The following is a 16,911-nucleotide window of genomic DNA, read 5'->3' on the forward strand; positions in this document are numbered from 1 at the left end:
TAAGTCACAACATACCGCTGCCCGCCCCACCCCCCACACACACACAGGATTCACTTCTATCTCACACACACACAGAACTAATAGCCACATTGACAAGCCAGACAGACCCACCGTCTGCATCCCCTCACCCAGTGGTGCCCGCAGCCCCCCTCCAATATTTCCCCCTTATACACTCCACCCCCTTCCCCCAGTTCCCAGGCCCTGTCTCTCCCCTGTGACCTTGCCATCTGGGGAGGCAAATCCAGGCCTGGACTGAAGAAGGACAGGGAGGGCTTCATATCCAGTGAAAGGTTTTATTAAGAGAATGAGAAAGCAGTCTGAGAGTTGGGGAGGTACACTGACTGCAGGGTCAAGAGAAACAACCGTAAATACAAAATCTCAGCCACAACCTCAGAGTCCCTGACATCCTTCTTCCCTCCCGGCCACCCATAGCCCTTTGAGAGCAAAAACAGCCTCTCCATCCTAGCGTAGCTGCACATCTTGGTGTGTGAGCAGAAGACAATGAAACAAGAGTCCTCGGCTCACTGGTATGAATAAGCTGCACTGGACGTTTTTAAACTGTAATGATAAATAAATAGGACAGACAGCAACAGGACTGAAGTGCAGCCTGGATTCAAGTTATCCAATTTGTGCTTTATCTTCCCTGTTCCTTGAGGGGCCCTCCTGCCCACTTCTTTAGAAGAGTGGCGGCAATGCAAAGAATCCACTGGGGCCTTCTGCCAGCACCCCTTTTCTGGGGGTAGGAGACTGAGGTGAAGCACACCAGCTCCTCAGCAGCACCTCTGGTTTGTTCATTTCTCTCCTGGTCTCAGTAAAAACAGCAAGGCCTTGGCCCCTGGGGGCACCCATCACTGCCCAGGCACCCTCATGGGCAGCACTGGCCCCAAGAACCAGGCTTTTCTGTGCCAACCTCCTCTTCAAGCCCTTCTCAGCAGTCAAGGGGCAGAAGATTGCACACAGGAGGCAAGCACCTGGGTGCTTAACTTATCAACAGCACAAGAGGCCACTTCCCCTTCTCCAGCCCAGACCCCTAACTCATGGGCTTCTGGAGGAATGTTCTTTTTCTGGTCTGACTCCAGCCCCACCTTTGAATGCTTTCAGGCCCACCCCCAGGAGGAAAGACCTCATTTCAGATCTTGGGAGCCCCTTAGGGATGGGGCGGGGCAAGCGGTTACTTCCGATGTTTGGCATCCTTCTCTGACGCCTTGGTGTCACCGTGCCCACTGCCCGCACTGCTTAGAAACATCTTGTCCAGCCCCTTGAGTGACTCCAGTAAGTAGTTCTGGAAGGCATTGAGGGCAGCACAGATGGCGGGCCCGCCAAAACCATGGGTGATGAGGCTGAAGTGTGTCAGACAGCTCTGCACTCCCGGCTCCAGGATGAGCGCTGGGCGAGTGTTGCCCAGCGGTGAACGGTCCTGTGCCATCAAGTCTGCAAACTCCTTACAGATCTGCCTGGTGGGGGAAGGAGGGTCAGAGGTTAGAGACAGAGGTCTGAGTTCAGCTGGATATCATATATATGATTGCTGACCCAACAGTCTACAAATGATGATCATACCCATGTTACAGAAAATTAAATGAAGGTTCAGAGATGGTAACTGACTTGCCCAATATCACAGCTAATAAACAGCACATGCCAATACCCTACAATTTCTTTTCCTGTGGCTATTCTGCCCACATTCCAAGTCCAGCTCAACTCCTGCCTTGTCCAGGAAACTTTCCTTGATTCTCTCTCCTATCCACACCTGCACCCAAAACAGCCAATGCTTCAAGAGCTTTGTTTATGAAATTATTGGGGGAACAATCCAGAATCTGCCTTAAATAACTGAAATAATAGCAGTGAATATGAATTGAGGCCTGGATTCTGTGCCAAGCACACTGTCTATATCAGCTCACTTAATCTCACAACAAATCTGTATTGTTATCCCTGTCACATGGAAGAGGAAACTCGTTAAGTTTCTGACGATTAGATGACCTGTCCAAGTGACTAGGCTGGAAGTTGAATCCAACTCCATTCTGCAGCCATCATTCATTTCTCTATGCATCCTGTGTCCACCTCAGGCAGGAGAACCACTTGTGTCTTCCCTTTGCATCACCAAGGAACCCAGTCAGCATCTTAGACGTGACTGGGACCCAGGAAGGGCTTGGTGAGTTAGCTGATTAATGAGTGAGGTGGGTCCTGCCCTAGACACATTTCTCCAGCTCCAATATGAACAGTCTCAAAGGCCCCATGAGTCATGGCAGTCCCATGAGTCTGTGAGTCCATTTCTGCCTAGCGCATTTGAGGGAACTGTGAAGAAGGGAGGATGGAGTTGTGATATGAAGAACTGCCTTAGGTGGAAGGCCTGAATGTCATTCTAAGCGGAAGAGCAAGCCCAAGAATGGGAGGGCAGGAGAGAGCAAGAGGGTCAGGCGGAGTGGGTGGAGTTTGTGCAGACCACATTATGGGGGTCCTCAAAGGAGTCTGGATTTTACAGAATGGTGGTTTTCAAACTGCCCTGTCTGTCTCTTCTCGCGAGGGAACCCTTCCTTAAAACTAAATCTTCATCAAACATCAGTTCATTACACAGGCCCTGCAGCATCCCAATAGCACCTAGTTTGAAAATCAATGCAGTAACAGTGGGAGCCCTTGAAGGCTCTTGGGTAGAGAGTAGTGCATGTGCGGGGCAGGAAGGCTGGGGGAACAGAGGGGCGCTGGGGTAAATGTCCAGGAGTGAGACTAGGAGACCAGCGTTGCAGTGGCATGTGGGTGGGGTGAGGGAGGCATCCGTGAGACTTGTAGAGGGGTCAGGTGTGAAGTAAGGACAAAGTAGGGTCAACATAGGGGCCTGGCTGGGTGCCCTGATGGAGGTCACAGGAGCAGAGGGGCTGATTGACAAGGCTCAGGCATGGGGCGCAGGGCTAGAGACCCTCAGACCCTCGATGGGACGAGCTGGTGGTGCCATGGGGGCATGGTACCCACACCTGGGCTTCTGTGTAAGCCTGTCCTGACACTGTGTGTGTGACATACAGAACTCAGATATGCTCACATGTCTACGTGTGCCCTGTCACATGCAGCATGGAGCTTAGGTGTGTGCAGTAGATCACGCACCGTGTGTCCATCACAGGTACACGTGGTGCCCACTGTGCCCGCGCTCGGAGCCTGTGTTTGTGCCCTGTACCCATATGTGCCCGTGTAGGGTACCCATGGCAGCCTGTGCATGGCACCCTCACTCACTTGGCAGCCAGCAGCATGCTCTTGCGGCCATGCAGCTCCCCGGGGTCAGCGTGTTGTCGGCACAGGTACTCGGCAGCTGCCTTGGCTGGGAACTCGGTCTCACAGACGTAGCCAAAGTCTCGGGCCAGGTGTACGGCCTCTCCTAGGCGGAGGGGAGGCAGAGATGAGACATCACTACAGCCAGGTGTACCTCTGAGCCCGGAGCACAGCCTGGACCCTCCAACGTCTGGCCAGGGCTAGCCTCCATTCTGCTTCTATATATGTTTCTCTCTTCTTCCGATTCCCCTCTCAGCTCCAGTTGCAACCCCACTGCCCTCCCTTCTCGGAAGGCCTCTGAGCTCAGGGGTGGGAGCTGAGCTTGAGAACTCAAGATGATTGAGCTCAGAGTCACCAGCCTCCAGGGAGGGGACTCTAACCCCCTCATCTCTACCACATTCACACACTGGCCACTCTTCCTCACACACACACACACACACACACACACACACACACACACACTCTGCTGTACCAGCACATGCACCTGTGTGCTGCATATACACGTAAAGACTGCATGCATATTTCACACACACCCCTTACATATGGGGCACAGAGAACACACATATGACTAAACACGCCCTCCTGCATCCGAGACGGTCACACACAGTCACATTGGGTGGTGGCTCGTGGCCCCTCGGGCCTCACCCTCCACTAGTGAAGTCAGCAGGGTCACGTTGGCGGCCTTGCGACGGCCAGCTGGCAGGTTGAGCCCAATCTTCTCCAGCCGCTCGCGCAGGCACCGGCCTCCATTCTTGGATTTGGCCCTGGGCGTGCACACAGAGAGAGACACACACTATAAAGAGAGAATCATGGATGCTCAGTGAGCCAACAGGGCCTTGCTGCCTCCACCAACCCTGCGAGGCTTGGGCCTGGCCCTGGGGACACGCTGGGGTCTCCACCTGCCCGATCGCAATCTCTTCCTAATCTCACTGGGTTTGCAGCCATGATGGGAAAGGGGGCCCTACACCCAGCTCCAGGAACCGCTTCATTTCTCCCTAATCCTCCCAATAGCAGAGACAGCCCAGGGTGGGGCAGGATGGACCAGCATCTCAGGGTTCTTTCTCCCACCTGTGTACATCAGCTCAGCTACCCAGGGACAAGCAGGCCCAGAGACAAATGGGAAACACAGAGAGATACATGGGAGACATTGTCATACACACAGCTGCCCAGGGCACATAGACACACACACAGATGAAACGCACTGAGGACCAAGAACAGACGTGAACACCAATAGAGACAGACACACAGTCTCAGATGTCCAGGACACAGAAACACATGTCCACACCAAGCCAGGAGCCCAGGGACATTTGTGCAGACACCCATGGACTCATACAAGCCACTCTGGGATGCTCAGACACCAGGAATAAGGGGATATTCCCACACCTGCACAAATGCAGCTCCTACCCAAGGGTGCGTGCTCAGTCACTCAGTCGTGTCCGACTTTGCGACCCCCATGCACTGTAGCCCACCAGGCTCCTCTGTCCATGGAATTTTCCAGGCAAGAATACTGGAGTGGGCTGCCATTTCCTACTCCAGGGAGTCTTCCTGACCCAGGGACTGAACCCTCCTGCTTTGCAGGGGGACTCTTTACCACTGTACCACCTGGGAAGCCCCACCCAAGGGTAAGCATATACTCACACCACCCACAGAGTAGAACATACTCTGACCAACACATCCCACTGAAAGTAACAGGAAACTCACACTCATGGAAACATATACTCTTGTCCACTCCCTACACCACATACACATACAAGCACACATGCAAGCATGCACACAAACACTATCGTCAAATACATCAAAAGTCATAGTCCTGAAGCAGAAATACCTACCCAGGCACAAGGACATACGCAGAGACAGGCCCAATTATGAAGACAAACTATGGACCCCATGCTCCCTGCTCAGAACACACACACCAGAGAGGCCTGTACCTGACACAGGGAATGGGCCTTAAGTCCTGGGGGTCCTTTTTCTGGGTGGGGTGGGGGCTGTCCCTTCCCCTAACCCAGCCTTTCCATCATGCCCAATGTGGCTGAGTCCTGCATCCCTTCTTGGTACCCAGGCTCTTCTCTACTCCCGACCCTCCAGCCTGCAGACCCATGGGAGCTGCCAAGGACATAGGCCTGTCCAGAGAGCATGCATAATCCTCCTGGGAGACTGAGGTAGAGATGACCCTGTGTGTCCTGGGGTGGGGCCGTCCCCTCTCCAAACCCCTGAGGAAGTCTGAAAGGACCACAGGTTTTAGCCTTGACCCTGGGCAGGGAGCTGTGGGCTGGCCTTCCTACCTGCGAAGGACACCACCCAGGAGAGAGGCATTGAGGCACTCGGGAGGTGAGAGTCGCCGCTGGACCTCCCCCACCGTCACCTTGTACTTGGACGTCGAGCTGAGCAGAGAGAGCCGGCCGGGCACGGAGCAGAAGACCTCACTGGGGTTCGTGATGCCGCCAACCAAGCTGTCTTTGGCCAGTGAGAGGGCCGAAAGGCTGCTGGCTTTGGAGGGGATGGGGACTGTGGAGCAGAAGCGAGAGCAAGGGAGAGAAACACTGAGCACTGGCCAGCTGGGATGCGAGCGCGCTGCTGAGGTGCCAGCTGCGAGTCAGCACCGCGCTCACACGCTGTGCACACACAGCTGCTTCTGCACGTCCCAGCACCTTCCAGAAGGAGGTTCTACTAACCCTGCTTTAAAAGAGAAGAGACTGAAGCATGATGAGGTTAACGTGACTCACTCATGTTCACTCAGCCAATGGGTGGTGGAAATGAAACTCAAAACTTCTCTGGCTCTGGAACCCCGATTCCCTTCATTGAGTCAGGCTGGTTCCCTGTTAAAAATCAAACAGCCTCAGCAGTCTTGGGAGTTTGGGCATGCATGATCACAGAGGGTGTTGGAAATAGGGAAACGGAATGTGAGCTGGCGACTGGATTCCTGGGTCACTGCCAGATCACAAGGAGTCCCCGATTCCCTGCTCCCACTCACCTGTGATCCCCATGTCTCCCCCACCATCTCAGGTCAGTGAAAGGCCTGGGGGCTTTGGACTCCCGCATTCCAGAGACAGGGAGGTTATGACCCCATTAGGCCCCCAACCCTGGCCCTCTTCCAGCTAAGTCACTCTGGGATGTCAAGGAGTCCAGGAATAAAGAGACATCCCCTATTGTTCCCTCCTCCAATACTCTCTAATTTTGTACTAATATCTATGAAGGGCAGGGAAGGGAATCTGAGAAGTTTATTTTTTAACTCGCATTTGGACACTCTTGGCTCTAAAAGAAAGTCCTTCCCGCAGTCTAACCTCCACTCTCCTGCTAAGCCTCAGGGGGAAGGGAGAACGACTGAGGTACTTGTTTCCCCTTGGGCTTTTCTTCTTGCAAGGAAGTGAGAGCCTTAGTAGAAAAGGCAGGCTTTCTGTGTTTGGGGAGGGGGATCAAGTGGAGATCCTGAGGCCAAGAGTCAATGAGCACTCACTATACTATATACTGTGCTTCTACCAATAACCTCACTGAATCCTCAGAACAGAGGCTACGTTTATTATCCCCATTTTACAGATGAGAGACTGAAGCCCAGAGAGGTGAAATAATGGGCCTGAAATCATGTAGGCGATAGACTTAGTACCAGTAGTAAGCCCTGGACGGCGGTCTCAAAGGCGGCACTTGGCCCTCCAGTCATCTGGCAAAATGTTTGCTGAGCACCAGTGTGCGGGGAACTGTGCTAAGCCTCCGGAAGGCAGAGGCAAGCAAGCCTGGCCCAGTCCCTGGCCTGGCAGAGCCCCTCCAGCTTTCCCTTCTCTGAATGTGCACTGAAACCATCCCTGCCTTCGCCCAGCCAGAAACCTCAGTGAGGCCCTCCACACTGCCCTCTCCTACACCATCCCACCCATCACCGTGGCCTAGGGCTTTCTTTTCCCCACGTGCCTGGATGCAGCCACAGGTATGGAGGGACACTCTCACTTCCCACCTGAATTTCTGCACAGCCCCTGCTCCAGAGGGATCTTTCTGAAACATCCATCACTCCCCAGCCTAGAACTCATCAGTGCCTGAGAATCAAATTCTAGCAATAGCTGAGCAGAATGATGCTGCCTACCCTCCAGTGAGTGCCAACCGTATACCAAGGGCTTCACATTAACAGGTCTATGGAGTAGATGGTATGTTCTATCCCCATTTCAAGATAAAGAAACTTAAAGTTCACAGTATTAATAGTTAAGCTGGCTCAGCAATAAGGAACAGAGATGGGCCTGGCCTCTGATGATGACCATAACTGTCATAGTGCCCTTCTTGGGACTTCGTTGGTGCTCCAGTGGTTAAGACACTGCCTGCCAACGCAGGGGACACGGGTCCATCCCTGGTCAGGAAACTAAGATCCCACATGTTGCACAGAGTGGCCAAATGTTTTTTAAAGTGGGACCTAGCTTGTGGTCCAGCCCTCCCTACCTATCTGCCTGGTCCTCCATCTGCCCTTTAGGCTCTCGACCACACTGTCCAAGAGCAATACACTCTGAGCCACATATATAAATTTATATTTTCCAGAAGCCCCATTTTTAAAAAGTGAGAAACACATTAAGACTAGTTTTAATACATTTTACTTACCCCAATAAATAAAAATATTATCACTGAGTCATACAATCAATATTTTGAAAATTATGAATGAGCTATTTTACATTATTTTCTTGTACTTGGTCTTCAAAACTCAACACATATTTTATACTTACAACACATCTTAATTTGGACTAGCCACATTTCAAGTGCTCTATAGCCACACATGGCCGGTAGATCCTACAGTGGACAGCACCGTTGGAGACTTCAAAGCGGGGAGCGCAGCAGTTAATAGTGAGATATGGGAGAGTGTTACCATGTAGGACACACCAACATTGCCAGAACTCTTAGCTTGTTCAGGTTTTTGGTTTGTTTTGTTTTTGCTGGTAAGACCAGAATTTGAGGTTTCTAGGTGATATCTCTGGATTATTTTTTTCACTGCACTGTGCAGCTTATGGGAATTTAGTGCCCTGACCAGGGATTGAACCCACACCCCATGCAATGGAAGCATGGAATCCTAGCCTCTGGATCATCAGGGAATTCCCTGGATTTTTAAACACTGGCGACTGATTCAAAAGTTTAGGGACATCCTTGGCGGTCCAGTGGCTAAGAACTAGATCCCATGTGTAATCTCGTATGCTGCAACAGAGATCTAAGATTTCGTATCCCGCAACTAAGACTCACCACAGTCAAATAAAAACTTAGTTTACAAAAATGCATAGAAATGCACATTTTAAAAGGGTGAACTGTACTATATGTAAATTATACCTCAAGCTTGACTTAAAAAATAAAATTATGAATTAATAAATTAACAAGAAGGCCAAAGAGACTGTCCGGTTGCCCATGACTCCTAGGCAGAGGGAATGGTCAGAAGAATAGAAAATTCTTCTCTCCCCCAGCAGCCTCCTCCCTCCAGCTTTTATTAAAGTCTGGAGACCCCTGAGGCCAGGCTCTGTACCAGGAGGGAGACCAAAGCTGGGTGAAGCCGTTTGTGCATGTGCAAACAGGGACATATGTGAGCACACGTGTCATACAAATGTCTCTACATAAAAACTACATGCCCTGCTATACAGCAACGAGGGTGAACCTGTGCGTGCATACACTTAACAACAGTGAGCCCAGCTCTATACACACACGCTCTGCCCTTCTCCAGTGTTGCAGGAATGCAGCAGTGTACATAAGGATATCTGCAGGTGCTTTTGCTACTGTTGATATATTTAAACATAGAGCATATGCCAGATTGATGCAGACATAGGTAGTCTACAGCTAGCGTAGTGCAGGACAGGTGGACAAGTGTTTGTGTATATGAATTAGAGACTTTGCTGCTTCCCCCCACTTCCCCCACTTGTCTGTGTCTTTCCCCTCAGAGCTTCTTCCTTCAAAAATGATGGGTGTGAAGCCAGGGTTAGGCAGGGAAGCAAGTGGCCTGGAGAAAGAGCAGTCATAAAGGTGGGAATTAACTAGCACAGATTACAAGGCAGGGACACTGGCGTCTGTCTCCCATACCACAGTGAGTGCTGAAGCTGGTCTACTCATGGTGTCCCCCTGGTCATGCGTGCAGAAGCCATTCACATGTACACACGCCTGCAGACAAGACTCACACACACACAGCAAGTCTACACACTCTGTCCACAGGTGGGAGATACATTCTGACCACTGATTCTGGGGAGTGTGCCACAGATGCTCAGAAAGCTGGTTAAAACTGCAATTCTTTCTAGAATAAAATACAGGAGAAAAGCTTTCCTGACCTTGGATTGGGTAAAGAGTTCCTCATACAACACCAAAACATGATCCATAAAAGAAAATCATGAAATTGGATTTCATCAAAATAAAAGACTTCTGCACATGAAAAGATACTATTAAGAAAATGAGAGGCTTCCCTGGTGGTCCTGAGGTTGGGAATCTGCCTTGCAATGCAGGGGATGTGGGTTTAATCCCTGGTTGGGGAATTAGGATCCCCCATGCGGCAGAGCAACTGGGCCCACACACCACAACAAGTGAACCTACGTGCCACAGATAGAGCCCATGAGCCATAACAGAAGACCCCTCATGACCTAATGAAGACACCATGTGATGCAACTGAGATCCCCACACAGCCAAATAAATAAATAAAAGCAAGAGTCTCTTTTAAAAAATGAATGAAATACTCTTGAATAAGATATCTGCAAATCCTATATCTTATCAAGGATGTGGATCCAGAATATATGAATTCTTATAATTCAATAGTAAGATAAATAACCCAATTAGAGAATATTCAAAACACGTGAATAGATGTTTCACTAAAAATGAGATATGAGTGGCTAGTAAGCATATGAGAAAGAGCTCAACATCACTAGTGATTAAGGAAATGCAAATTAAAAATATACTGAGATACTCACCAGGAAGGCTATAATCAAACAGACAGACATATCAAGCGCAGATGACGATGTGAAGAAACTGGAATCCTCACATCTATTTGGTAGGAATGTAAAATAGTACAGCTGCTTTAGAAAACAGCTTGGGAGTTTCTTGAAAAAATTAAAGACAAACTCATAAAAATCCCGCAATTCCACTCCTAGGAACTCAAAAGCAGTGAAAACATGTCCACACAAAGATGCATTGTGAATGATCACAGCAGCATTATTCATGCTAGCCAAAAAGTGGAAACAAACCCAGAGTCCATCAACTGAGGAATGAATAAACAAAATCCGTTACATCCATACAATGGAGTACTACTAAGCAATAAAAAAGGGACGACCTACTAATAAAATCTACAACACAGAGGAACCTCAAAAATATTATAAGTACAAGAAGCTAGATGCAAAAATTGGCATATTTATATATGTGTTTCATTTATATAGTATGTCCAGTATATGCGAACATATAGACAGAAAGCAGATCAGTGGTTGCCTAAAGCTTGGAGTGGGAATTAGTTACAAACGAGAATAGAGGAATTTGCGGGGGGTGTTGGAAATGTCTTAAAACAGACTGTGGTAATGGTTACACAACTCTATAAGTGTACCAAAAATCTTCGAATTGTACTCTTCCAATGGGTGAATTTCAGATATGTAAATTTTACTTCAATCAATCAGTTTAAAAAAAATGAAGTCCCAGGGCCATATTTCCGGGGATTCTCATTCAGTAGATGTGAGATGGTGCCCAGGAAATCTTCATTTTCTTAAACAAGCACCCACTGTGGATTTGATGCATGTGGTTCCTTAGACTACACTTAGGGTACCACCAATCCAAGGCCTGTGGGGAGAGGGACAAGCAGGAGGAAAGCAGACAGGAGGGGTCCTGACCCTCCTCCCAGCCCACTTGAGTTCCCTCACCTTCCCCAATGGGACGTGCTGGTTAAGTTTCCATCTCACCAACTGCTAGAGGGTTTCTTTTTTAAATATTTTAATTTCTTGGCTGAATCATGTGGCTGGTTTGATCTTAGCTCCCCAACCAGGGATCAAACTCATGCCTTCTGCATTGGGAGCTCAAAGTCTTAACCACTGGACCACCAGGAAGTTCCTGGAGGGTTTCTTTTATTTCAAATTTTAATTTCTTTTAATTGAGATATAGTTGATGTACAATATTACATAATATGCACGGGTACAACATAACAATTCACAATTTTTAAAGATATATTCTATTTATAGTCATAATAAAATAATGGCTATGTCCTCTGTGTTGTGTTGTCCTTGTAGCTTATTTTGTACTGAGTAAGTTTGTACCTCCTAATCCCCAACCCTACCATTCTCTCCTCCCTTTCTTTTAACTATAACTCCTACCCTTCATCGCCCTGTGGGTGCTATGCTGCCCTCAGGCAGAGTCCACAGTTCATTTGCACTGGTTTTTTAGTCTCATGCTGTGGCCGACGGTAGCCTGGGAGGCCAGTGAGGTAGGGTTGTAGAAGTGAGAGTCAGATTCCATCTTTGTGTAAAATTCTGGTATCCTGTGTATTGTGGATATACTTTGCATTCAAAAATTTAGAAAATATTGCGCTAAGATACATTATTTATCTTGATTACAGAGCTCCCAATTTTGCTTCAAGTGAGTTCCTCACTTATTTCACCCCAATCCTGGCCCTCCTTTGAAGCCCAGAAACTCCCCATTCCCCTTTTCCTTCCCCAGAGCCAGGGAAACCAGAGGAAAGGGTGACTGTTCACATCAGCCCCCGCCCTGAGAGTGGACAACAGAGCCCAGCAAGGGATTTCCCTGCCTGTAATTAGGCAACTACTCACTCTCCTTGGAGGGAAGGAGGAACACCTCAGTTCTCATCCCCAAACCACTCCCCTCCAGCTGTAACTGTGTGGTCAGAAACCCACAGAGATGTTTAACCTTTTTAAACCTGTTGGCCCTTTCACACCCAGGACCTCAGCCGCCCCTGACACAGCTGCCCCTCCCGCCAGGGCCAGGAGGAGCTGGAGGAATGAAGTCCTTGCTGCAGCTAGCCAAGAACGAATTTCTATAATTTCAGAGTTTTCCATAATTCTGTAACTCCAGGGCTTTCTATAAATCCAGGAGTGGGACGGTCCTCCATCGCTCCTGGCAGGTGCCAGAGAACTTCAGGACGGGACCGGGGCTCCCCAAGCCTTCGGAAAGACCCGAGGGCGAAGAAGGAAGCTAACCAACCGCGCCCACTTGGCTGGCGGCGTGGCGGGAGTCCCGCAGTGACTGCGGAGGGCGCAAAAGAAAATCACCCGCTGTGTGGGGCGTGGAGGCTCCAGAACGCAGGGCTTCAACTGGGCCACCTGCGTGGCCACGGCTAGGTCGCCCGTGCAAGCGCTTTCCGAGGCCTGACCTTCGCAGATGGGCTCCGCCTGTCTGGTTGCAAAGCCGCAAAGCGCCGCACGAACTCCGTCTCCTCCCCAAAGGCTAGCCGCTCCAGCCGCCAGCCAGAGGCCAAGTTCGCCGCTTGGGAACCAGCCTCTTCCTTCATTTGGGAGATCCAGCTCTCGCCCCTCCCTCTTGGCGGCACTGCCCTGGGCTGTGACTCTCCGTCCAGGTTGGGGCTCCCAGCGTGCAGTCCCTAACTCAGGTCGCCGGGCCACCCACGGGCTGACACTGCAGTCGGGCCGTGTGCGCGCCCGCGACGGCGACATCCCGAACAGCACGGGCGCCCACATCCATCCCGCACACTTGCGCGCAACATCAGCGCGCAACACTCGCGAATCCTGGCCCCATTCCCTGTGTTCTTGGGGCTGCTTTGGGGGATCCTCGCTCACCCATAGGACCCAGAATTTATGGAAGTTTGGGGCTGGGAGTTTTAGGCAGTTTTAGTTCCTCTTTGTAGCCAGTCTCTTGTCCTGGCTCTGAGCAGGGGACTGGGTTTAAGGTACTCAAGAGGCCCAGCTGGTTTTTCTACCCTTTCCCAAAGCAGAAATCCCCAGGTTCCTTGGGCTTCCCAGGTGGTGCTAGTGGTAAAGAACCCGCCTGCCAATGCAGAAGATATAAGAGACATGGGTTTGATCCCCGGTCAGGAAGATCCCCTGGAGAAGGGCACAGAAACCCACTCCAGTTTTCTTGCCTGGAGAATCCCATGGACAGAAGAGCATGGTGGGCTACAGTCCATAGGGTTGTAAAGAGTTGGACACGACTGAATTGATTTAGCACGTGCGCACCTCCCCCAGGGAGTCAGTGAGTCTAGGCCCCCCTAATCCACTGAGTCCGGGCAGGAGTCAGGAACTGGGAACTGAGACCGTGGAGATCATCTCCTGGTGGACGCAGCCCCGCAGCAGGCTCTTGCCACTGGAGACAAGTTCTTCCTTCCGTCGGTTTTGGAAAAATTCACTAAAGCAAGGCATTGGCCGCTAGCAAAGAGCTGGTTCTGACCGCACACCTCTGCTGGGGCTCCAGGCAGCCTCCCCAAACCCCTACCTCTAGGTAACACAGCCCCGGTACCTGGTGCCCCCTTCCCCCAGGTTCTGGGTGGGCTATCCCCTCATCTTTCCCCACACATATTCCAGGTGGTCCAGCTAACTCCCAGCCCCAAGTCTTGGAAATCCAAGTCCTGCCCGGAGCCCTGTCCCTCCCCACCCCACATGCTCTCTGGGAGGGCAGACTGAGCCCAGGCTTGAATTCACTGGTTTGAAAAACAGCTTGTGCCTGTCCTGGGCACTGCGGGCTTGCCTGTGCCCCCATATTCCTCTCTTCACCGCCCCCTCCCCAGATTCAAGGAGCCTGTTGGATGCCTGAGCTTCCTGTCTCTGTCTTTCTCACCTTTCTCTGTCACCGTCAGAACTCACAGGTCCCAAGAGCCAGTGGAGGGCAGATCTCAAACCCCTGGATTTTACTAGAGAGACACAAACACCCCGAAAATAAACAGGGAGCAACTCTCCATCCTTAGAGATCCTCAGTGCCAAAAAACAAGTTCCTGGACACAACAGGGACCCTGACCCCCCAAAGCATGGAAACTACACCAACATGATGGACACACATTATACACTCAACAGCAAGAGACACCAAGAAATACTAGAAAGACACCTAGGAAAGGAATATTTCAGACATGTACAGGATTGCAGACTCACATAGACACCAACACCAGGCCCTGACCCTCCTGCACAGGGCCTGACACAATATTCACAGACCCGCCCCCTCATCCTGAACACTGAAAGAGGCTCCCCAGTGGAGAAAAAATTCCCTAGGGAACCACAAGCCTCCGGAGGCCCTGCTGGGAAGGGAGAGGCAGAAAGAACCTGGCAGGCTAGGAAATGGTAAGGCTCCATAAAGTGGAAATCATTTAACGACATCCATGGGAATAATAGCACCCCTATTACCACCTCTTAGGAAACAGGGAAGTGGTTTAACTTGTTCTGCAAATTAACTCCAGATCTAAGAGAGTGCCCTCCCCCTTGGTAGGGAGAGGCCAGGCCCCTGCACAGGCTTGGCCGCCAGGGTAGCTAAGTGAGCGTGGTCGGGCTCGCAGGGCACCCGGGCTGGTAGGCTCTGGGGCCAATTCACCAACCACCCCAGCTGCCCAGGCTTGCAGCCTCCGCAGCCCCTCTACTGGGCCGAAAAGAGTGACCGGTGGCCACTGAGCTCGGCGATGCACATGAGGGACGCGCCGTAGGGAAGACGTTGGGTCTGTGTGCCAGGGCTTGCACCATCTCGCCCAGTTCTGCCCTGGCAGAGGAACGCCATTCTTCCTTACCTTTCTTGATCACCGACTGGTCCAGGAGGCTCATTCCCGGTTCGTCCATGGCCTGCAAATAGGACAGGGTAGTGGTAAGGGCGGTCGTAGACTATAATCTCTTGTCGCTTCCCAAGCCCCTGCCGTCTGCTCCGCCCAACGCGCACCACCGGTCGCCTGCGGCGGCCTCGGGCGGAACCGGGATTCACCCGCGCGCTCCAGCATTTGCGGCCGAGTTGGAGCCCTGGGAACCTTGCTGTGCAATTCACAGAGGCAATTTTGAACTTCAGGCAATTCCTCCGCTTCTCTTCGCTCCAGGCACAGGCTGCCCCAGTAGACCAGAACTGGCCATATGTAGATGCCCTACATTGCCCAGCGGAGAGGGACAAAGTGGTTCAGCCCCTGTACATTTCCTCGGCGAAGGGTCGCCGCCACCCAGACCCCAGGCTCACGGACTCAGAGCCAGGCCGCCTGAAAGGCCAGGCAGCGTCCAACTCAGGACGTGGGGCGCATCCTCGGCAGGCTGGGAGAAAAGTCGGGCGGGCTCCTGCACTGGCCACTCTTTGCCGCCCGCCAGGTCCTAAGTCACCGCAGCGGATGCTGGCCCATCCCGGACCGTTCGGGCCTCACCTGCAGGTCCTCCAGGCCCGGCGGGGCCGCCAGCCCCTGGAGGCCGAGGGGCGCGTCGGCCAGGCCGTGCGCGCCCTCGGTCAGGCCTTGCAGGAGCCGCGGCACAGCAGCAGCGGCGTAGTCACGGCGCGGGTCGAGGCCCAGGGCGCGGGCGGCGGCGCGGGGCGCGGCCCAGGCGGCCTGCGGAGGCTGCGGCTGCGCCAGGGGTGCCAGGCCGCCGTACGGGTCCCCTGCCAGGTGGGGAAAGGCGGCGGCGGCGTCGGGCGCCTGGCCGTAGGGCAGCGGCGGCTGCGGGTAGGGCGGCGGGAAGTAGGGCGGCTGGAAGTCGGCGGCGGTGGGCGTGTGGCACAGCTGCGGCGCCGGCCCGTAGGCCGCCTGGGGCAGTGACGACAGGCGGGCCCCGCCGGCCGCTGCGCCCAGCCCGTCGGGGCGCTCCTGGGGAAGGAATGGGGCGTGTCAGGCGATCCAGCGGCAACTGAAAGGACCCTCCTCATCTCCCAAGGGGCCGGCTGCCGTCCTGCCCGCTCCCGAGGCCCGAGGTCTATCTCTGAACAACCCGTGGGCGCGGGAACCTTGGGCTGGGGACAGTCCCGTGAGCACGGTTCTCCGCGGGCGCAGTCGCTGTGGCCCCCTCCATCCGAGATTTCGTTGGAGTGGGAGGTTTGGAACGGAAGGTCCAGCACCCAGGCTGCCCGATCCCCGGCCGGGCACGCCCCCATGCCCGAGACTACTCACCATGGCGGAGTAAGTGTGCACCAGCATGGGGCGGGCAGCGCGGGGCGCGAGGCGTGGTGGCGGCGGAGCCCTCGCCCGACGGCGAGCGCTGCGGGAAGAGGTGCGCGGAGCCTGCAGGACCCGCGGGCGGTCACTGTGCGGTGGCGGGGTTCAACCCAGCCCGGAGCCCGACCGGCACCTGGTCCTCAGCAGTGGGTGCCCCCGGGCGGGTCCATGGGGGCGGGATGTGGGTCGGACGGGAGCTGATCGCACTTGGAAAAGTCGGTCAACGGGTGCCCAGCGCCCGCCTTCTTTCTCTGAAGGCAGCTTGCTCCATGCACTCCAGTTATAGTGGCGGGGGCGCGCGGGGCCTCCGGGGGCGCGCATTAAAGAGACATGCTAGGGCCGCTTTCTCCCCGCTCCCCAGTGACTTGCTCAAGAGGAGGCGTGGCTTTGGCGCGACCCCCTGGAGAGGATAGAGTCGTGGTTCCAATCTGCGCTGGTCTGAGCGCCTTCTAGGCTCAAAGCTCCCAGCTACCTTGAAACAGAGGAGAATTCGAGCTTGGGACACAAGGGTCTTGGTTTGCTTTGGCTCTGCCCCATCTTTGCCTTTGGAGCCAAAGCACTACCCTTCCTCGGCCTTAGCTTGCCAGTCTGTAAGATGGGTATCAGTCCTTTCTCTAACCACCTCACCCCAT

The 16,911-nt window shown here is 52.9% G+C and overlaps 1 protein-coding gene across 1 annotated transcript; it reads right to left on the minus strand.

The window, feature by feature from the left end:
* Positions 1-296: 296 nt before the first annotated feature.
* On the minus strand, positions 297-16,218 carry TFAP2E (transcription factor AP-2 epsilon). Its single transcript, XM_070781977.1, has 7 exons — positions 16,021-16,218; positions 15,500-15,934; positions 14,891-14,942; positions 5,535-5,757; positions 3,898-4,016; positions 3,217-3,358; positions 297-1,454 (listed from the first exon to the last, which is right to left on the minus strand). Exons 1-7 carry the CDS (start codon positions 16,216-16,218, stop codon positions 1,172-1,174), a joined length of 1,452 nt encoding a protein of 483 aa, XP_070638078.1. The 3' UTR covers positions 297-1,171.
* Between the last annotated feature and the right edge of the window lie 693 nt (positions 16,219-16,911).

Source organism: Bos indicus, chromosome 3 (assembly GCF_029378745.1).
Source record: "Bos indicus isolate NIAB-ARS_2022 breed Sahiwal x Tharparkar chromosome 3, NIAB-ARS_B.indTharparkar_mat_pri_1.0, whole genome shotgun sequence".
NCBI lineage: Eukaryota > Metazoa > Chordata > Mammalia > Artiodactyla > Bovidae > Bos > Bos indicus.

Bases quoted from the DNA above. Each gene is read 5' to 3' on its own strand.
- TFAP2E (XM_070781977.1), bottom strand. From the start codon at position 16,218: ATGGGGGCGTGCCCGGCCGGGGATCGGGCAGCCTGGGTGCTGGACCTT. The intron at 15,935-16,020 runs GCAGGACGGCAG...TTCCTTCCCCAG, and splicing joins ACCTCGGGCCTCGGGAGCGG to GAGCGCCCCGACGGGCTGGG. The intron at 4,017-5,534 runs GTAGGAAGGCCA...GTGCACGCCCAG, and splicing joins CTGGGTGGTGTCCTTCGCAG to GGCCAAATCCAAGAATGGAG.